Here is a 23324-nt window from a genome sequence, read left to right on the forward strand (position 1 = left end):
TTTGGACATTTATTACAATGCAATATGTCAGTCAGTCATTTTCCATTTTCCTATTTTACAATTTACAACCCAGATAATTAGAAGACTATAAATAGAATGAAATGCTTCATGTACCTGAATTCATTTTCAAACAATGACATTTACAAAGACATAGAATACCTACAGCATATGCTAATCATTGACTAGATAAAACCATTGTTAGTGTGTTCATCCTCAATAAAAAAGGTATTGAGAGCTTGGCACAATAAATTCTATCACATAACACTCTCCTCCATCTTCCTGTCTTTGCATATCCAAAACTGGTCCTCAAAGACAAGCACGCACACACACACACACGCACGCACGCACGCACGCACGCACGCACGCACGCACGCACGCACGCACGCACGCACGCACGCACGCACGCACGCACACACACACACACACACACACACACACACACACACACACACACACACACACACACACACACACACACACACACACACACGTGATGCTTCAGAACTACACTTCCTCAGCTTGTCCTAAGTTTCTGTTGACTTTCAGAAATCCTTCAAATGTTTCAGATAGAGCCCAAAGCTCCACAACAGCAACAACATCTCTCCTCTACCAGCTGAAGATTTGACAACATTCTGTCACGGTTCAGATATGATAAACAGCACATTTGCACAATGACAATATATAGACTATCGTAGACATATGAAATGCCTCAGGCCATACTTGGTGGACATTCAACTCCTGGTTTATTCATTGAACTCTGCTTCACTATAGACTTACAAGTCCTTGTTGATGAATGGATGTAGCACTTATTAGTACTTGTCAACAAAGTTCAATGGATGGACTACTCCTTAGTGGGTATGGGAGTTGGAGTCCTTGTATTGTATTAGAGATTAATGAGTAGTGTGGTCCTGAAATGCATATGTGGCAAATTGGAGACATATATTCTGTTTGTGTAGTGGAGATCAAAAAGAAAAGTTCATCTGAACAGAAAACATTGGCACCAATCTGAACTAGGGCTGGGCAATATATCAAATGCCTGTATCGCAAAATCAAGTTATCTTTTTTGATAACCTTCTTATATCCTCTTGTTCTCATGTTATCTTTTTGGTCTTGTCTCCTTCGCTCCCTCTGTGCTGTGTGCACCTTCCCATTTACACCAGAGATCTGTATATAATGACGAGATGCTCATGTTTCTGCCCTAACAATGAGAGGCGATAACAATTCAGCTGTTCTGCCTTGTAAGCTAGCAAATAAATCCAATTTGGCAAAATTTGAAATATAAAGATTACTCACTAGGACGTGGACTGGTGCTTGAGAGATTGTTTATAATCTTATGTGATGCCTTCTACAAGAAGTTAGTCAGTATTAGTGAATGTGCATTATGCATGCTTCTGGTTATTACATTTGTAACAAAATTAGCATTTTCATTTTCAAAGCCATATCAGTGATTATTGCAAAAAAAGAAGGTTAAACTATTTTTAGAAAATAATACAATAATTAGTGAAATGTAGTGTATTTGACCTTTATACAACAACGCTTATTTAGAGAAAACCTTTTAAAAATGGATATATGTGAAAAAAATGACCAAGCATTGATTTTAAGGCCATATCGCCCAGCCGAACTCTAAACAAACTACCGAAACGTTTCGCACATGACTCAAAAGTCAGGATGACTGTGACCAATATTGTCGTGTCATAAAGTCACCAAAAAAAATAAAATAATCAAGAGCAGTTAATTTTCTTTTTTTTACACAGACACGTATGTACAAAAAGTAAACAGAACAAGAGACGGAAAGTTCCGTTGGTTCCACTGAAACAAACAGCTTCTTCGGCCTCAGGTCAATCCTCAGGCCATAGTTCAAAGGTTATATGGTTTATAAAAGTGCCTCTTTTCTCTCCTCCGTTCATATTTTCTGTTGTAGGGTTTGTTTGTTGACGTTATTCCTTATGAAAATCTCAATCTAAAGTGCACGGATGACGTAAATGGAACTCATTAAAACAAATGTCTGTTTCTGTTTTATATCCATTCACTGGCTCAGACGGGAACCATACTGTCCTGCATCTGTTCCTGTATTTGTTGCATGTGGGACAGCAATACCTGCTGCACACTGGCAAGGATCTGGTCCTGGTGTGATGGTGTGACGATTCCTATACTGGCCATGTCCCTGTAAACATAGTACAACACACAATTAGGCATGTTGGGAGTTGAGAAGAGCATGCTCACGGACACACAAAATGAGAGAGAGAGAAAAAGAGAAAGAGAATAGGAGAGACAGAGAGACTATTGAGAAAGGCCACCGTAGGCAGACCTGGCTCTCAAGAGAAGACAGGCTATGTGCACACTGCCCACAAAATGAGGTGGAAACTGAGCTGCACTTCCTAACCTCCTGCCCAATGTATGACCATATTAGACACATATTTCCCTCAGATTACACAGATCCACAAAGAATTCGAAAAAACAAACACAATTTTGATGAACTCCCATATCTACTGGGTGAAATACCACAGTGTGCCATCACAGCAGCATGATTTGTGACCTGTTGCCACGAGAAAAGGGCAACCAGTGAAAACAAACACCATTTGTAAATACAACCCATATTTATGTTTATTTATTTTCCTTTTTGTACTTTTTCTATTTGCTCATCATTACAACACTGTATATATACACAATATGACATTTGTAATGTCTTTATTCTTTTGGAACTTCTGTGAGTGTAATGTTTACTGTTTATTTTTATTGTTTATTTCACTTTTGTATATTATCTACTTCACTTGCTTTGGCAATGTCAACATGCCAATAAAGCCCCTTGAATTGAGAGAGAGGGAGAGAGGGAGACAGAGAGAGAGAGATAGAGGGAGAGAGACAAGGAGAGAGACAGGTAACGAGAGAGAAACCGACTTACTGCTGTGTGAGGGTTAGCAGGCTGTCAGGACTGGTGTATCCAGCAGCAGTGAGGGTGTCTCTGTACATATCCATCCCTATAGCCTGGAGCCAGTATTCTACTGACCACACCGACACAAACTCTGGACCTCCTACAGGCTCCAACAGAGTGGGAACAGGCCTGCACAGAGACAAAGAAAGAATGAGTTATAGTGAGTCCATGTTATGAAAAAACATTGAAAGGGCCTGCAATGAAAGACATGGTTTCCTGTGTGTGTGTGTGTGTGTGTGTGTGTGTGTGTGTGTGTGTGTGTGTGTGTGTGTGTGTGTGTGTGTGTGTGTGTGTACCTCTCCCCTCCTGTCCTCCTCAGTGTGGTGGTTGGGTTGCGGATGAGTTTATCCAGAATGTTGAGGATCTGCGTGAAACTGGGTCTGTGTATTCTGTCTCTCTGCCAGCAATCTAACATCAGTTGGTGCAGACAAACTGGACAGTCCATAGGTGGGGGCAGACGGTAACCCTCATCTATCGCTTTTATCACCTAGAGAGAGGAGGAGAAAGGGATCAAGTGGGTAAGAAAGCATGTTTAACTAACTTTGTCTAACTGTTCAACTTAGTTTCTGTCTCACATTCAGGCGAATGTCCTGTTTTTGAGTTTCAACACACACTTACATCCTGGTTACTCATGTCCCAATATGGCCGTTCTCCATATGACATCACCTCCCACATGACCACGCCGTAGCTCCATGTGTCAGAGGCTGGAGTGAACTTCCTGTAGGCGATGGCCTCTGGAGCAGTCCACCTGATGGGGATCTTCCCCCCTGGAGAGTGGTACGTCCCAGTCACCTCCTGTAACACATGGAAGGGAATGAGAAAATGAGAAATTAGGATCCACAGGTGATAAGGACCAAAATTTAAAAGATGAGTGAACTAACAGTCATTGAAACCTTATCTTGCATAATAAATCATTACTCCAGACAAGTAATGTGCATGTTTAGGGTCTATGTTCTTTCCTATGTTTCTGTGTTCTTACCTGTGTGGTGTATGCTGCCTCAGACTCATCCTCCAGTACTCGTGACAGGCCGAAGTCAGACACCTTACACACCAGGTTGCTGTTGACCAAGATGTTGCGTGCGGCCAGGTCTCGGTGAACGTAGCTCATGTCAGACAGGTACTTCATGCCCGACACAATGCCACGCAGCATGCCCACCAGCTGGATCACTGTGAACTGACCGTCGTGTTTCTAACGGAGAAAGACAATATAGACATTAGAATAGAGTTTACAGTGTGAACACAGAGATACATACTCTCTCTCATTCTCCTTCTTACCCTGAGGAAGGTGTTGAGGGATCCATTCTCCATGTACTCTGTGATGATCATCACTGGTTTACCTGAACAGGAGACAAACAAACAGCGATTAAGCCAGGGTGGAGTTCCACAAAGATCAGTTTTGGGTTCCCTGCTTTTACTTTATAAATCTCTGCTTCGATTGGTCAAAGTAGCTGTCAATCACTCACATCGTGTGACCACACCCTCCAGTCTGATGATGTTTGGGTGGTCGAACTGTCCCATGATGCTGGCCTCAGAGAGGAAGTCCCGCCTCTGTTTGTCAGCGTATCCTGCCTTCAGACTCTTTATGGCCACGTAGATCTCCCTCTTCCCCTGGAGCCGCAGACGGCCACTACACACCTCCCCAAACTCACCTACAACGCACATAGATAAACACAATATCAATAACTACACACCTCCCCAAACTCATCTACAACACACACACACACACACACACACACACACACACACACACACACACACACACACACACACACACACACACACACACACACACACACACACACACACACACACACACACACACACACACACACACACACACACACACACACACACACACACACACACACAGACAGATTATTTATTGTCCGTGTGTGTGTCAGGCTCCCTTACCGATGCCAATTACTTTCTCTATGTGTATGTTGGAGGCGTCAATCTCTTTGGCAAACTCATGGACAGCCTGGTCCGGGTCTTCATAGGTAAAGGGGTCCACGTATATCCTCACACCTTCAGATGGAGAGGGAGAGGGAAGGAGGGGGGGGAGGGAGATGGTTTGAGAAAGTAAATTGGAAGGGATGGAGGGAGGGATGCTCACATGAGTATGTGCTCGCCCATGTTTGTTTGTGTGTGGGGTCTTACCTGGGTTTAAATGTTTCTCCTCCTCTAAGTCCTGCTTAGCTTTGCTGTATTGTCCCCTCCTGAAATAACAGAGGTAGAGAATGAAGTAGTGAAGGGAACAGAACCCAGCTCGCTAACAGGTAGAAGGAGGACAGGGGGATGGAGGGAGAATAGTGACTTAGGAAGAAGGAGAGGGGGGATGGAGGGAGAATAGTGACTTAGGAAGAAGGAGAGGGGGATGGAGGGAGAATAGTGACTTAGGAAGAAGGAGAGGGGGATGGAGGGAGAATAGTGACTTAGGAAGAAGGAGAGGGGGATGGAGGGAGAATAGTGACTTAGGAAGAAGGAGAGGGGGATGGAGGGAGAATAGTGACTTAGGAAGAAGGAGAGGGGGATGGAGCTCAGTTGGTAGAGCATGGCGCTTGTAACGCCAGGGTAGTGGGTTCGATCCCCGGGACCACCCATACGTAGAATGTATGCACACATGACTGTAAGTCGCTTTGGATAAAAGCGTCTGCTAAATGGCATATTATATTATATTATAGTGACTTAGGAAGAAGGAGAGGGGGATGGAGGGAGAATAGTGACTTAGGAAGAAGGAGAGGGGGATGGAGGGAGAATAGTGACTTAATGGGATAGAGGGAGAATAGTGACTTAGGAAGAAGGAGAGGGGGGATGGAGGGAGAATAGTGACTTAATGGGATGGAGGGAGAATAGTGACTTAATGGGATGGAGGGAGAATAGTGACTTAGGAAGAAGGAGAGGGGGGATGGAGGGAGAATAGTGACTTAATGGGATGGAGGGAGAATAGTGACTTAGGAAGAAGGAGAGGGGGATGGAGGGAGAATAGTGACTTAATGGGATGGAGGGAGAATAGTGACTTAGGAAGAAGGAGAGGGGGATGGAGGGAGAATAGTGACTTAATGGGATGGAGGGAGAATAGTGACTTAGGAAGAAGGAGAGGGGGATGGAGGGAGAATAGTGACTTAATGGGATGGAGGGAGAATAGTGACTTAGGAAGAAGGAGAGGGGGATGGAGGGAGAATAGTGACTTAATGGGATGTAGGGAGAATAGTGACTTAGGAAGAAGGAGAGGGGGATGGAGGGAGAATAGTGACTTAACGGGATGGAGGGAGAATAGTGACTTAGGAAGAAGGAGGGGGGGATGGAGGGAGAATAGTGACTTAACGGGATGGAGGGAGAATAGTAATTTAGGAAGAAGAAACTATATACAGGGTATACCAGTACAGAGTCAATGTGGAGGCTATATACAGGGTATACCAGTACAGAGTCAATGTGGAGGTTATATACAGGGGATACCAGTACAGAGTCAATGTGGAGGTTATATACAGGGGATACCAGTACAGAGTCAATGTGGAGGTTATATACAGGGGATACCAGTACAGAGTCAATGTGGAGGCTATATACAGGGTATACCAGTACAGAGTCAATGTGGAGGTTATATACAGGGGATACCAGTACAGAGTCAATGTGGAGTTTATATACGGGGGATACCAGTACAGAGTCAATGTGGAGGCTATATACAGGGTATACCAGTACAGAGTCAATGTGGAGGCTATATACAGGGTATACCAGTACAGAGTCAATGTGGAGGCTATATACAGGGTATACCAGTACAGAGTCAATGTGGAGGCTATATACAGGGGATACCAGTACAGAGTCAATGTGGAGGCTATATACAGGGGATACCAGTACAGAGTCAATGTGGAGGCTATATACAGGGGATACCAGTACAGAGTCAATGTGGAGACTATACACAGGGGATACCAGTACAGAGTCAATGTGGAGGCTATATACAGGGTATACCAGTACAGAGTCAATGTGGAGGCTATATACAGGGTATACCAGTACAGAGTCAATGTGGAGACTATACACAGGGGATACCAGTACAGAGTCAATGTGGAGGTTATATACAGGGGATACCAGTACAGAGTCAATGTGGAGGCTATATACAGGGTATACCAGTACAGAGTCAATGTGGAGGTTATATACAGGGGATACCAGTACAGAGTCAATGTGGAGGCTATATACAGGGTATACCAGTACAGAGTTAATGTGGAGGCTATATACAGGGTATACCAGTACAGAGTCAATGTGGAGGCTATATACAGGGGATACCAGTACAGAGTCAATGTGGAGGTTATATACAGGGGATACCAGTACAGAGTCAATGTGGAGGCTATATACAGGGGATACCAGTACAGAGTCAATGTGGAGGCTATATACAGGGATACCAGTACAGAGTCAATGTGGAGGTTATATACAGGGGATACCAGTACAGAGTCAATGTGGAGGCTATATACAGGGGATACCAGTACAGAGTCAATGTGGAGGCTATATACAGGGGATACCAGTACAGAGTCAATGTGGAGGCTATATACAGGGGATACCAGTACAGAGTCAATTTGCGGGGGCACCGGTTAGTCAGGGTAATAGGTACACTACCATTCAAAAGTTTGGGGCCACTTAGAAATCTCCTTGTTTTTTAAAGAACAGCAAATGTTTTGTCCATTAAAATAACATCAAATTGATCAGAAATACAGTGTAGACATTGTTAATATTGTAAATGACTTTTGTAGCTGGAAACGGTTGACTTTTTAATGGAATATCTACATAGGCGTACAGAAGCCCATTATCAGCAACCATCACTGCTGTGTTCCAATGGCACGCTGTGTTAGCTGATCCAAGTTTAGCATTTTAAAAGGCTAATTGATCATTAGAAAACACTTTTGCAATTATGTTAGCACAGCTGAAAAGAAGCAATAAAACTGGCCTTTTTTAGACTAGTTGAGTATCTGGAGCATCGGCATTTGTGGGTTCGATTACAGGCTCATAATGGCCAGAAAAAAATAACTTTCTTCTGAAACTCATCAGTCTATTCTTGTTCTGAGAAATGAAGGCTATTCCATGCGAGAAACTGCCAAGAAACTGAAGATCTCATAAAACGTGGTGTACTACTCCCTTCACAGAACAGCACACACTGGCTCTAACCAGAATAGAAAGAGGAGTGGGAGGCACCGGTGCACAACTGAGCAAGAGGACAAGTACATCAGAGTATCTAGTTTGAGAAACAGACACCTCACAAGTACTCAACTTGCAGCTTCATGAAATAGAGACGGGTGCTTTGCAGGTACTATTTCAACAGTGAAGAGGCAACTCCCGGATGCTGGCCTTCCAATCAGAGTTGCAAAGAAAAAGCCATATCTCAGACCGGCCAATAAAAATAAAGGATTAAGATGGGCAAAATAACAGACAATGGACAGAGGAAGATTGGAAAAAAGTGTTATGGACAGAGAAATCTAAGTTTGAGGTGTTTGGATCACAAAGCATGCTGGAGGCAATGTGATGGTCTGAGGGTGCTTTGGTGGTGGTAAAGTGGGAGATTTGTACAGGGTAAAAGGGATCTTGAAGAAGGAAAGCTATAACTCCATTTTGCAACGCCAAGCCATACCCTGAGGATGGCACTTAATTGGGGGCAATTTCCTCCTACAACAGGACAATGACCCAAAGCACAGCTCCAAACTCTGCAAGAACTATTAGGGAAGAAGCAGTCAGCTGGTATTCTGTCTATAATGGCATGGCCAGCACAGTCACCGGATCTCAACCCTATTGAGCTGTAAGAGCAGCTTGACCATATGGTACGTAAGAAGTGCCCATCCAGCCAAACCAGCTTGTGGAAGGTGCTTCTGGAAGCACAGGGTGAAATCTCTTCAGATTACCTCAACAAATTGACAACTAGAATGTCCAAGGCTGTAATTGCTGCAAATTAAGGATTATTTGACAAAAGCAAAGTTTGAAGGACACAATTATTATTTCAATTAAAAATAATTATTTATAATATTGTTCAATGTCTTATATTTCCTATTCATTTTGTAACTCCTTTCATGTATGTTTTCATGGAAAACGACATTTCGAAGTGACCCCAAACTTTTGAACGGTAGTGTACATGTAAGTAGAGGTAAAGTGACTATGCATGGGTAATAAACAGAGAGTAGCAGCAGAGTTAAAATGCAAATAGTCCGGGTAGCCATTTGATTAGCTGTTCAGGAGTCTTATGGCTTGGGGGTAGAAGCTGTGAAGAAGCCTTTTGAACCTAGACTTGGTACTCCTGTACCGCTTGCCGTGCGGTAGCAGAGAGAACAGTCTATGACTAGGGTGGCTGGAGTCGCTGGAAATTTCTTGTGCTCGACCCTTTAGAGGCCTTCCTCTGACACTGCCTGGTATAAAGATCCTGGATGGCAGGAACCTTGGCCCCAGTGATGTACTGGGCCGAACACACTACCCTCTGTAGTGCCTTACAGTCGGAGGGCAACCAGTTGCCATGCCAGGTGGCGATGCAACCAGTCAGGATGCTCTTGATGGTGCAGATATAGAACTTTTTAAGGATCTGAGGACCCATAACAAATATTTCCAGTCTCCTGAGGGGGAATAGGTTGTGTCGTGCCCTCTTTATGACTGTCTCTCCAAGGAACTTGAAGCTCTCAACCTGCTCCACTAAAGCTCCGTCGATGAGAATGGAGGCGTGTTCGGTCCTCCTTTTCCTGTAGTCCACAATCATCTCCTTTGTCTTGATCACATTGAGGGAGAGGTTGTTATTCTGGCACAACACTGCCATGTCTCTGACCTCCTCCTTATAGGCTGTCTCATCGCTGTTGGTGATCAGACCTACCACTGTTGTGTTGTTGGTCAACTTAACAATGGTGTTGGTGTTGTGCTTGGCCATGCAGTCATGGGTAAACAGGGAGTACAGGAGGGTACTGAGCAAGCTCCCGTGCTGAGGATCAGCGTGGCAGAGGTGTTGTTGCCTACCCCTACTACCTGGGGGCGACCCGTCAGGAAGTCTAGGATCCAGTTGCAGAGGGAGGTGTTAAGTCCCAGGGTACTTAGCTTAGTGATGAGCTTTGAGGGCACTATGGTGTTGAACACTGAACTATAGTCAATTCTCACGTGGGTGTTCCTTTTGTCCAGGTGGGAAAGAGCAGTGTGGAGTGCCATATAGATTGCATCATCTGTGGATCTTATGGGGTGGTATGCAAATTGTAGTGGGTCTAGGGTTTCAGGGATAATGGTGTTGATGTGAGACATGACCAGCCTTTCAAAGCACTTCATGGCTACAGACATGAGTGCCAAGGGTTGGTAGTCATTTAGGCAGGTTCATGTTCTTGGGCACAGGTACTATGGTGGTCTGCTTGAAACATGTTGGTATTATAGACTCGGTCAGAGACAGGTTGAAAATGTCAGTGAAGACACTTGCCAGTTGGTTAGCGCATGCTCGGAGTACACGTCCTGGTAATCTGTCTGGCCCTGCGGCCTTGTGAATGTTAACCTGGTTTACTCACATTGGCTACAGAGAGTCGCCCGGAACAGCTGATGCTCTCATGCATGCTTCAGTGTTGCTTGACTCGAAGAGAGCATATAAGTTATTTAGCTCATCTGGTAGGCTCGTGTCACTAGGCAACTCACGGCTGTGCTTCCCTTTGTAGTCTGTTAGAGTTTGCAAGCCCTGCCACATCCAAAAAGCATCAGAGCCGGTGTAGTACGATTCAATCTTCATCCTGTATTGATGTTTTGCCTGTTTGATGGTTCATCAGAGGGCATAGCGGGATTTCTTATAAGCGTCTGGGTTAGAGTCCCGCTCCTTGAAAGCGGCAGCTTTACCCTTTAGCTCAGTGAGGATGTTGCCTGTAATACATGGCTTCTGTTTGCGGTATGTACATACGGTCACTGTGGGGACGATGTCATCAATGCACTTATTGATGAAGCCAGTGACTGATGTGATATACTCCTCAATGCCATTTGAAGAATCCTGGAACATATTCCAGTCTGTCCTAGTAAAACAGTCCTGTAGCTTAGCATCCTCGGTATCCGACCACTTCCTTGAGCGACTCACTGGTACTTCCTGCTTTAGTTAGGGAGGATAGAGTTATTGTCAGATTTGCCAAATTGAGGGCGAGGGAGAGCTTTGTACGCGTCTCTGTGTGTGGAGTAAATGTGGTCTAGAGTTTTTCCCCCCTGGTTGCACATTTAACATGCTGGTAGAAATTAGGTAAAAAAAATAATAATTCTTCCATGCATTAAAGTCCCCGGCCACTAGGAGCGCCGCCTCGATGAGCATTTTCTTGTTTGCTTATTGCCTTATACAGCTCGTTGAGTGCTGTCTTAGTGCCAGCATCGGTTTGTGGTGATAGACAGCTACAAAAAATATAGATGAGAACTCTTGGTAAATAGTGTGGTCTACAGCTTATAATGAAAAACTCTACCTCAGGTGAGCCAAACCTAGAGACTTCCTTAATATTAGATTTTGTGCACCAGCTGTTATTTACAAATAGACATAGACTGCCACCCCATGTCTTACCGGATGCAGCTGTTCTATCTTCCCGATGGACCGAAAACCAAGCGACTCGGTGAAACACAAGATAATAATAATATAATAATAATAATAATAATAATAATAATAAGATAATAACAATAATAATAACAAGATATTACAGTGTTTAATGTCCCGTTGGTAGGATAATCTTAATCGGGGCTCATCCATTTTGTTACCCAATAATTGCACGTTGGCTAATAGGACTGATGGTAGAGGGGCATTACTCACTAGCCGTACTTACACCCCGACCTTCGTCACCGATATCTCTGTCTCTTCTTCATGCGAATGACGGGGATTTGGGCCTTGTCGGGTGTGAAGTAAATCCTTTGCGTCCGACTCGTTAAACAAAACAATATTTGTATGTATGAGGTGGGTAATCGCTGTCCTGATATCCAGAAGCTCTTTTCGGTCATAAGAGACGGTGGCAGAAACATTATGTACAAAATAAGTTACAAAAAAAACCACACACAATAGCACAATTGATTAGGAGCCCATAACATGGCAGCCATCTCCTCCTGGTGCCATCATACACACGGTCTCCTTTTGGACATACTGCCTCCTTTAGGACACACTATGTATGTTTCCCTGTGGCTGTGTGTGTGTGTACCTGTGGCTGATGATGAAGACTGTGGTAGAGATGAGCAGTAGAACCACACCCCCACTGATTGACAGTAGGAGAAGGGTGGAGTTAGCGGCATTACCAATCAGAGGCAAGGGATCTGACAGAGGGAGGAGACAACAGGTCACAAACCAGGACATTTTCATTCAAAACAGGTACATATTTTATCAATATCCCTAGCTCTATAAAAATAGACAAATAGAATATCATATAATATGAAATAATAGAACATAGTGTTGTACCTGAGTTGGTGGAAAACTCAAAAGGGGCGCTGAACTCTCCGTATCCGGCGGCCGTGCGAGCTCGCACTTGAAATACGTACACAGTGAGTGGGTTTAGCCCAGTGATATCAGCACTACGGGATGCCGTCTTCATTATGCGGTAGGACCTCTCCTTCTGATTCTGATTGGATAGGAGGAAAAGAGGTGAGGGACATGTCAATGTCCACTATATGAAGTGTTCCAATATACAGCACATCATACTAAAATACAACCCATTATAATTGGAAAGCAAAAAGAAAATGGGTAAAAGATTTGAACATGATTCTAAAACGTAACTTGAAGTTGCAGAACAATGTTTTCTGTGGGTCTGGAGGGAAATCCCTCTCCCTATGGCCTACAATCACAAAACCATTCAAGCAAGGAAACACACAAAAACATTGCCACACAGTCCCATCTCTTATCTACATTGCCTCAAACTTTCTCTTTTTCTCTCCCAACATATCTTATCTTGTATTCTCTCCCTCCATTTCTGCAGGTTAGCATTTTGTGTAATTTATCTTGTTCTGGAGGCAGCTCTGCAGTGGTCACTAGCTGGCACAGCCAAAGTCTCAACATTTTAACCCTAACCACATTGCTAACCCTAAAGCCTAACCCTAAAAATATATTCGTGTTTTCATGAATTTTTACACCCAGTTCTGCCTCCAGGACAAGACTCATGACAATAAATTTCAACCTGCTACATTTCTCCCTCTATCCTTTTCTGTGTCAAACACAAGGAAAGCTTTAAAGATAGTTTATTGGTTATTTTATAGGTCTATTGATTATTTTATAGGTCTATTGATAACAGTTGAAGCAGTTGAAAACGTATACACTCACAGATACACATAACACACAGTTACAATAGGATTCCATAGGATATCTGATTTCTGAACGAGACACCTTACCTTCTCATGGTACTTGACCTCGTACTCAAGGATGACCCCGTTGGGCCGGTCAGGCTGTTGCCATGCCAACGACACATCGTGCCTGGTGACATCACTGGCCTGGATGGACGTGACTGGGGAGGGAGCTGTGAGTGAGAGTGAGAGAGGAGAGAAAGAGGGGTACACAAGTTGAAGAATGAACACTTCTTAACAACCGCCTGCTTAACCCGGAATCCAGCCGCACCAATGAGTCGGGGGAAACACTGTTCAACCACCTGCAGGCACCGGGCCCTCCACAAGGAGTCGCTAGAGCGCGATGAGCCAAGTAAAGCCCCCCCCCGGCCAAACCTGGACAATGCTGGGCCAATTATGTGCCGCCCTATGGGACTCCTGATCACGGGCGGTTGTGATGCAGCCTGGGATCAAACCTAGGTCTGTAGCGAAGCCTCTAGCACTGCGATGTAGAGCCTTAGACCGCTGCATCACTCAGGAGGCCCATGGCTTCTACATTCTATTCAACGGTCTTGAATTAATGCAGAACAAACATTTTTCTATGCATAACAAATGCTTCAAGAAAAATGCTTCAAGCTACAGGCTTGACAGGAAAGAACCGCATCACTTAATGTTGGATAAATCAAAAATCAAATCAAATCAAATCAAATTTTATTTGTCACATACACATGGTTAGCAGATGTTAATGCGAGTGTAGCGAAATGCTTGTGCTTCTAGTTCCGACAATGCAGTGATAACCAACAAGTAATCTAACTAACAATTCCAAAACTACTGTCTTATACACAGTGTAAGGGGATAAGGAACATGTACATAAGGATATATGAATGAGTGATGGTACAGAGCAGCATACAGTAGATGGTATCGAGTACAGTATATACATATGAGATGAGTGTGTAGACAAAGTAAACAAAGTGGCATAGTTAAAGTGGCTAGTGATACATGTGTTACATAAGGATGCAGTCGATGATGTAGAGTACAGTATATACATATGCATATGAGATGAATAATGTAGGGTAAGTAACATTATATAAGGTAGCATTGTTTAAAGTGGCTAGTGATATATTTACATCATTTCCCATCAATTCCCATTATTAAAATGGCTGGAGTTGGGTCAGTGTCAATGACAGTGTGTTGGCAGCAGCCACTCAGTGTTAGTGGTGGCTGTTTAACAGTCTGATGGCCTTGAGATAGAAGCTGTTTTTCAGTCTCTCGGTCCCAGCTTTGATGCACCTGTACTGACCTCGCCTTCTGGATGATAGCGGGGTGAACAGGCAGTGGTTCGGGTGGTTGATGTCCTTGATGATCTTTATGGCCTTCCTGTAACAACGGGTGGTGTAGGTGTCCTGGAGGGCAGGTAGTTTGCCCCGGTGATGCGTTGTGCAGTCCTCACTACCCTCTGGTGAGCCTTACGGTTGAGGGCGGAGCAGTTGCCGTACCAGGCGGTGATACAGCCCGCCAGGATGCTCTCGATTGTGCATCTGTAGAAGTTTGTGAGTGCTTTTGGTGACAAGCCGAATTTCTTCAGCCTCCTGAGGTTGAATAGGCGCTGCTGCGCCTTCTTCACGACGCTGTCAGTGTGAGTGGACCAATTCAGTTTGTCTGTGATGTGTATGCCGAGGAACTTAAAACTAGCTACCCTCTCCACTACTGTTCCATCGATGTGGATAGGGGGGTGTTCCCTCTGCTGTTTCCTGAAGTCCGCAATCATCTCCTTAGTTTTGTTGACGTTGAGTGTGAGGTTATTTTCCTGACACCACACTCCGAGGGCCCTCACCTCCTCCCTGTAGGCCGTCTCGTCGTTGTTGGTAATCAAGCCTACCACTGTTGTGTCGTCCGCAAACTCGATGATTGAGTTGGAGGCGTGCGTGGCCACGCAGTCGTGGGTGAACAGGGAGTACAGGAGAGTGTTCAGAACGCACCCATGTGGGGCCCCCGTGTTGAGGATCAGCGGGGAGGAGATGTTGTTGCCTACCCTCACCACCTGGGGGCGGCCCGTCAGGAAGTCCAGTACCCAGTTGCACAGGGCGGGGTCGAGACCCAGGGTCTCGAGCTTGATGACGAGCTTGGAGGGTACTATGGTGTTGAATGCCGAGCTGTAGTCGATGAACAGCATTCTCACATAGGTATTCCTCTTGTCCAGGTGGGTTAGGGCAGTGTGCAGTGTGGTTGAGATTGCATCGTCTGTGGACCTATTTGGGCGGTAAGCAAATTGGAGTGGGTCTAGGGTGTCAGGTAGGGTGGAGGTGATATGGTCCTTGACTAGTCTCTCAAAGCACTTCATGATGACGGAAGTGAGTGCTACGGGCGGTAGTCGTTTAGCTCAGTTACCTTAGCTTTCTTGGGAACAGGAACAATGGTGGCCCTCTTGAAGCATGTGGGAACAGCAGACTGGTATAGGGATTGATTGAATATGTCCGTAAACACACCGGCCAGCTGGTCTGCGCATGCTCTGAGGGCGCGGCTGGGGATGCCGTCTGGGCCTGCAGCCTTGCGAGGGTTAACACGTTTAAATGTCTTACTCACCTCGGCTGCAGTGAAGGAGAGACCGCATGTTTCCGTTGCAGGCCGTGTCAGTGGCACTGTATTGTCCTCAAAGCGGGCAAAAAAGTTATTTAGTCTGCCTGGGAGCAAGACATCCTGGTCCGTGACTGGGCTGGATTTCATCTTGTAGTCCGTGATTGACTGTAGACCCTGCCACATGCCTCTTGTGTCTGAGCCATTGAATTGAGATTCCACTTTGTCTCTGTACTGACGCTTAGCTTGTTTGATAGCCTTACGGAGGGAATAGCTGCACTGTTTGTATTCAGTCATGTTGCCAGACACCTTGCCCTGATTAAAAGCAGTGGTTCGCGCTTTCAGTTTCACGCGAATGCTGCCATCAATCCACGGTTTCTGGTTAGGGAATGTTTTTATCGTTGCTATGGGAACGACATCTTCGACGCACGTTCTAATGAACTCGCACACCGAATCAGCGTATTCGTCAATATTCCCATCTGACGCAATACGAAACATATCCCAGTCCACGTGATGGAAGCAGTCTTGGAGTGTGGAGTCAGCTTGGTCTGACCAGCGTTGGACAGACCTCAGCGTGGGAGCCTCTTGTTTTAATTTCTGCCTGTAGGCAGGGATCAGCAAAATGGAGTCGTGGTCAGCTTTTCCGAAAGGGGGGCGGGGCAGGGCCTTATATGCGTCGCGGAAGTTAGAGTAACAATGATCCAAGGTTTTACCACCCCTGGTTGCGCAATCGATATGCTGATAAAATTTAGGGAGTCTTGTTTTCAGATTGGCTTTGTTAAAATCCCCAGCTACAATGAATGCAGCCTCCGGATAAATGTTTTCCAGTTTGCAAAGAGTTAAATAAAGTTCGTTCAGAGCCATCGATGTGTCTGCTTGGGGGGATATATACGGCTGTGATTATAATCGAAGAGAATTCTCTTGGAAGATAATGCGGTCTACATTTGATTGTGAGGAATTCTAAATCAGGTGAACAGAAGGATTTGAGTTCCTGTATGTTTCCTTCATCACACCATGTCCCGTTAGTCATGAGGCATACGCCCCGCCACTCTTCTTACCAGAGAGATGTTTGTTTCTGTCGGCGCGATGCGTGGAGAAACCCGTTGGCTGCACCGCCCTGGATAGCGTTTTCCCAGTAAGCCATGTCTCCGTAAAGCAAAGAACGTTGCAGTCTCTGATGTCCCTCTGGAATGCCACCCTTGCTCGGATTTCATCAACCTTGTTGTCGAGAGACTGGACATTGGCAAGAAGAATACTGGGAAGTGGTGCGCGATGTGCCCTTTTTCGGAGTCTGACCAGAACACCGCCGCGTTTCCCTCTTTTTCGGAGTCGTTTCCTTGGGTCGCTGCATGCGATCCATTCCGTTGACCTGTTTGTAAGGCAGAACACAGGATCCGCGTCGCGGAAAACATATTCTTGGTCGTACTGATGGTGAGTTGACGCTGATCTTATATTCAGTAGTTCTTCTCGACTGTATGTAATGAAACCTAAGATGACCTGGGGTACTAATGTAAGAAATAACACGTAAAAAAAACAAAAAACTGCATAGTTTCCTAGGAACGCGAAGCGAGGCGGCCATCTCAGTCGGCGCCGGAATACAACGTTGTTGTTGTTGTATTCCGGATAGCAATCACAACGACCCGATTCACCACAGCGGAGTCCTGGATGACATGGCACCTCTGTCTAGGAAACAGGTTGCGGCCTGTCTCACCTCTTTTCATCCTGTCTTTCTATCACTATCATTGTCTGTCCCCTCCCTTTCTATCCCGCTAATATAGTCCCCCCCCCCATGTCCCAGTATTATTGTGGTAATCACTCTGGCAAACTGACCTTCAGGAGAAGAGAGTTATGTCACTGGTCTATGTGACTCTCTGGATTTGTGATACTGACTCACTAAAGACAGAAAATGGTTATTTCAGAGTGTATGAGTATTGACCGACTCTGGTTAGTTCCCATACTACTAATTTATTTTATTCTATTTATTTTACCGTTATTTAACTAGGCAAGTCAGTTTAGAACAAATTCTTCTTCTTTTTTTTGTTGTTGCACCCAGTAGGTGACAATATACTACACAAGAAGACAACACACTTCCATCAGGCAGTTAAAGTAGGTGTGTCTACTGCTATCTGTGACTCAAAGACAAAATACTAGATGAAATGTCAGAATAATGGTAGAGAGAATGATTTATTTCAGCTTTTATTTCTTTCATTACATTCCCAGTGGGTCAGAAGTTTACATACACTCAATTAGTATTTGGTAGTATTGCCTTTAAATTCTTTAACTTGGGTCAAATATTTTAGGTAGCCTTCCACAAGCTTTCCACAATAAGTTGGGTGAATTTTGGCCCATTCCTCCAGACAGAGCTGGTGTAACTGAGTCAGGTTTGAAGGCCTCCTTGATCGCACACTCTTTCTCAGTTCTGTCCACAAATTTTCTATGGGACTGAGGTCAGGGCTTTATGATGGACACTCCAATACCTTGACTTTGTTGTCCTTAAGTCACTTTGCCACAACTTTTGAAGTATGCTTGGGGTCATTGTCCATTTGGAAGACCCATTCGCGACCAAGATTTAACTTCCTGACTAATGTCTTGAGAATTTGCTTCAATAAATCCACATAATTTCCCTTCCTCATGAAGCCATCTATTTTGTGAAGTGCCTCCTGCAGCAAAGCAGCCCCACAACATGATGCTGCCACCCCTGAGCTTCACATTTGGGATGGTGTTCTTCATCTTGCAAGCCTCCCCCTTTTTCCTCCAAACATAACGATGATCATTATGGCCAAACAGTTGTATTTTTGTTTCATCAGACCAGTGGACATTTCTCTAAAAAGTACGATCTTTGTTCCCATCTGCAGTTACAAACCATAGTCTGGCTTTTTTATGTATGTTTTGGAGCAGTGGCTTCGTCCTTGCTGAGCGGCCTCGTTTTACTGTGGATATAGATACTTTTGTACCGGTTTCCTCCAGCATCTTCACAAGATCCTTTGCTGTTGTTCTGGGATTGATTTGCACTTCTCGCACCAAAGTACGTTCATCTCTAGGAGAGAGAGAACACGTCGCCTTCCTGAGCTGTATAACTGCTGCGTGGTTCCATGGTGTTTATACTTGCACACTATTGTTTGTACAGATGAACGTGGTACCTTCAGGTGTTTGGAAATTGCTCCAAAGGATGAACCAGACTTGTGGAGGTCTCCAATTTTTTTCTGAGGTCTTGGCTGATTTCTTTTGATTTTCCCATGATGTCAAGCAAAGAGGCACTGAGTTTGAAGGTAGGCCTTGAAATACATCCACAGGTACACCTCCAATTGACTCAAATGATGTCAATTAGTTTATCAGAAGCATCTAAAGCCATGACATAATTTTCTGGAATTTTCCAAGCTGTTTAAAGGCACAGTCAACTTAGTGTATGTAAACTGCTGACCCACTGGAATTGTGATACAGTGAACTATAAGTGAAATAATCTGTCTGTAAACAATTGTTAGAAAAATTACTCGTGTCAGGCACAAAGTAGATGTCCTGACCGACTTGCCAAAGCTATAGTTTGTTAACAAGAAATTTGTGGATTGGCTGAAAAACAAGTGACTCCAACCTAAGTGTATGTAAACTTCTGACTTCAACTGTATATATCATTAGGCTGTATGTGTAACGGCTCTCGTTGCTAGAAGGAAGAGTGGACCAAAGAGCAGCGTGGAAAGGGTTCATGATACTTTCTTCAAAAACACTCAAACAAAAATAACAAACGCGAAAACGAAAGAGCACAGTTCTGTTAGGTACAGATACTAAACAGAAAACAAGATCCCACAAAACCCAAAAGGAAAATGACAACTTATATGTGATCCCCAGACAACGATAGACACCTGCCTCTGATTGGGGACCACACACGGCCCAAAACAAAAAAAACAACAGAAAACAGCCTTTCCCACCGAGTCACACCCTGACCTCACCAAACAGAGAAAAATAAGGATCTCTAAGGTCAGGGCGTGACAGTATGTATTTCTAGATATAGGCCTATTATAAATGTGTATTATTCTCGCATCACCAGCTTTATTGCAAAAAGACAGACAAATGAACACAACTTTAAGCTATATATTCAATTGAGGTAATGAACTGCATATTCATCCGCACAGCAATTGATAAAACAGTACCATGTTTGCAAAACAAGTTTTTCTGAGCTTATGTCAATATTACACAGGTAAGCTAACGGTTGCAGAAATCACGAATGCAGACAGGCTCTATTGACCTCTATATATGAATGACTATGTCCAACACACCACCTGGGGTTATGTTGGGCATCTACTGACCAAAAAATATTTCTCAATGACAAGTATTGCTAAATCAAAAGGTTTAAGGAAATACAGGCAGACACTACATTAGTACAAGACAAAACAGCTCGCTGAATCAAGCATAATGGTCTTGTAAGTATAATAGCAAAGCTTGTTATCATATGATTAAAAAAGCTTGAAAAGGTAGTGGAATGGGATTAGTGTGATGTGGGAAGAATCCAATACTTTACCTTGTGTGTGGTACAAATCACATTATTGTGGGAGCACCTCATCTAAGAGTATGAATTAGGCTGTTTGAGAAGGTTTGAATGCTAAGCAACCTGCCTACACATAGTTCACACAGTTTGAAGTACAATACCAACTTATCTTCTTTAGTAGGTCAAAGCTGTGTGCTGGAAAACCTTGGTAGAACATGGGTGAAGTAGGCATTGTGGTGCTCATGTGAATTTCCTTTATTTTTCGGCTTCAGACAAATGCCTTCTTCTCACTTAAAACTTTGTTTTTCGTTTTTAATAGACTATACGGTTAATTATGGCTGCATTGGTCAGAATCTGCAACAATATCAATGTTGTCAGCTACGGTATATGAGGAGATAGTAGTGTTAGTTGGACTAGGCTAGCTGAACGTGCACATATTGGAAGTTAGAGGTAGCCTAATATTCATTATTTGATAGAAAAAAAAGACTATTATGTGACTAAAATGGCTGTGACTAAAACGAGACAGATTGTCCAGTGTTTTAGTCGACTGATAATAAGTAAAACTAAAAAAGGATGTATCCTCTTTCTATCTCTCACACTGTTTACTGAGTTTGTAGCAGAAATAAAGTATTCTTCACTCAGCATTTTCTCACACACACACACACACACACACACACACACACACACACACACACACACACACACACACACACACACACACACACACACACACACACACACACACACACACACACACACACACACACACACACACACACACACACACACACACACACACACACACACACACACACACACACACACACACACACACACAGACACAGAGCTGCAATAGACAAGTATTGCGTTACCGAGGCATCTAAATATCAACCTAAACCAATTACATGACGACTCCACTGTGGTATTATGTTTATGTCACTGAGACAAGTCACTCCTTGAGAGAGGGGACAAACACTAAATCCAATTAAACCAACCCGCTTCAGACACTCTCAAACAGACATGGAATAAACACAGTCCTGCTTGGCCCCTTAAAACACACATACCCTCTCCCTCCACTTACTTCTAAACTCTCTCACACACACACAAACTCACCGGCCTGGTTGGTGGTGAGAGTGACAGACACACTCTCTCTTGCCCCTGCAGTGTGGCCTTGGGAAACTCCGTTGCGGGCACCGATTGTGAAGGTGTAGCGTGTGTGTGCCTGCAGCTCGCTCACACACACTCTGGTGGCCCCCAGGCCGCTCTGCTGGGGGGAGAAGAGGACGTCTGGGCCACAGGGTAGGCAGAGCTGGGTCCCAAGAGGCCCGTCAGGACCCCCAAGGCTACCAGCCTCTCCAAGTTCACTCCCAGACGAACTGACAATCTGAGTTTGATTCCCGGTTTGACTCCCAGGGTAACTCTCAGGACCGTGGCAGAGCAGGCAGTCCACACTGTATCTGATGTCAGTTCTCCCTCCAAGCCTGAGGGGGGCGCTCCACTCTAGAACCACTGATGTCTCGTTGACCTCTGAGATCAGCTGCTGTGGAGCAGAGGGGGGTTCTGGGATAAATAGGACAGGTAGGTTGAGTTAGAAATGATATTGTGGCAATGGTTACATACAGTGCCTTGCAAAAGTATTCACCCCCTTTGGCGGTTTTACTCTTTTGTTATATTACAACCTGTAACTTAAATGGATTTTTAGTTAAATAGTCCAAATTGGTGAAGTGAAAAAAAATACTTCTTTCATAAAATTCTAAAAAATAAAAATGGAAAAGTGGTGTGTGCATATGAATTCACCCACTTTGCTCTCAATAAGATCTGGTGCAACCAATTACCTCCAGAAGTCATATAATTAGTTAAATAAAGTCCACTTGTGTGCTATCTAAGTGTCTCATGATCTCAGTGTATATGTATATATATATATATATATATATATATATATATATATATATATATATATATATATATATATATATATACACACACACACACACACACACACACACACACACACACACACACACACACACACACACACACACACACACACACACACACACACACACACACACACACACACCTGTTCTGAAAGGCCCAGGGAGTCTTAAAAACCACTAAGCAAGGGGCACCACCAAGCAAGCGACACCATAAAGACCAAAGAGCTCTCCAAACAGGTCAGGAACAAAGTTGTGGAGAAGTACAGATCAGGGTTGGGTTATAATTTGTTTTTGAACATCCCACGAAGCGCCATTAAATCCATTATAAAAAATCGAAAGAATGGCACCACAACAAACCTGCCAAGAGAGGGCCGCCCACCAAAACTCATGGACCAGGCAAGGAGGGCATTAATCAGAGAGGCAACAAATGATGATAACCCTGAAGGAGCTGCAAAACTCCACAGCAGAGATTGGAGTTTCTGTCAATACACTCCAAAGAGCTGGGCTTTACAGAAGAATGGCCAGAAAAAAAGCCATTGCTTCAAGAAAAAAAGTAAGCAAACACGTTTCGCCAAAAGGCATGTGGGAGACTCCCCAAACATATGGAAGAAGGTACTCTGGTCAGATGAGACTAAAATGTTGCTTTTTGGCCATCAAGGAAAACGCTATGTCTGGCGCAAACCCAACACCTCTCATCACCCTGAGAACACCATCCTCACAGTGAAGCATGGTGTTGGCAGCATCATGCTGTGAGGATGTTTTTCATCAGCAGGGACTGGGACACTGGTCAGAATTAAAGGAATGATGGATGGCTCTAAATACAGGGATATTCTTGAGGGAAACCTGTTTCAGTCTTCCAGAGATTTGAGACTGGGATGGAGGTTTACCTTCCAGCAGGACAATGACCCTAAGCATATTGCTAAAGCAACACTCGAGTGGTTTAAAGGGGAAACATTTAAATGTCTTGGAATGGCCTAGTCAAAGCCCAGACCTCAATCCAATTGAGAATCTGTGGTATGACTTAAAGATTGCTGTACACCTGCGGAACCCATCCAACTTGAAGGACCTGGAGCAGTTTTGCCTTGAAGAATGGGCAAAAATCCCAGTGGCTAGATGTGCCAAACTTACGGAGACATACCCCAAGAGACTTGCAGCTGAA

General features: G+C 44.2%; 1 protein-coding gene across 1 annotated transcript in view; it reads right to left on the reverse strand.

Annotated features, from left to right (window-relative positions):
• Window positions 1–451: 451 nt before the first annotated feature.
• LOC124010166 (ephrin type-A receptor 4-like) overlaps window positions 452–23324 on the reverse strand; it is a 68243-nt gene continuing 45370 nt past the window's right edge. The window contains exons 6-18 of the mRNA XM_046322551.1: window positions 21342–21788; window positions 13244–13368; window positions 12321–12480; window positions 12067–12178; window positions 5090–5148; window positions 4844–4957; window positions 4396–4581; window positions 4208–4269; window positions 3912–4121; window positions 3551–3727; window positions 3229–3419; window positions 2903–3061; window positions 452–2164 (exon numbers count right to left, since the gene is read on the reverse strand). Of these exons, the coding sequence (XP_046178507.1) occupies window positions 2035–2164; window positions 2903–3061; window positions 3229–3419; window positions 3551–3727; window positions 3912–4121; window positions 4208–4269; window positions 4396–4581; window positions 4844–4957; window positions 5090–5148; window positions 12067–12178; window positions 12321–12480; window positions 13244–13368; window positions 21342–21788 (2132 nt within the window). The 3' untranslated portion in view covers window positions 452–2034. The remainder of the gene's footprint in view (window positions 2165–2902; window positions 3062–3228; window positions 3420–3550; window positions 3728–3911; window positions 4122–4207; window positions 4270–4395; window positions 4582–4843; window positions 4958–5089; window positions 5149–12066; window positions 12179–12320; window positions 12481–13243; window positions 13369–21341; window positions 21789–23324) is intronic.

The sequence above is a fragment of the Oncorhynchus gorbuscha genome, linkage group LG22 (assembly GCF_021184085.1).
Source record: "Oncorhynchus gorbuscha isolate QuinsamMale2020 ecotype Even-year linkage group LG22, OgorEven_v1.0, whole genome shotgun sequence".
NCBI lineage: Eukaryota > Metazoa > Chordata > Actinopteri > Salmoniformes > Salmonidae > Oncorhynchus > Oncorhynchus gorbuscha.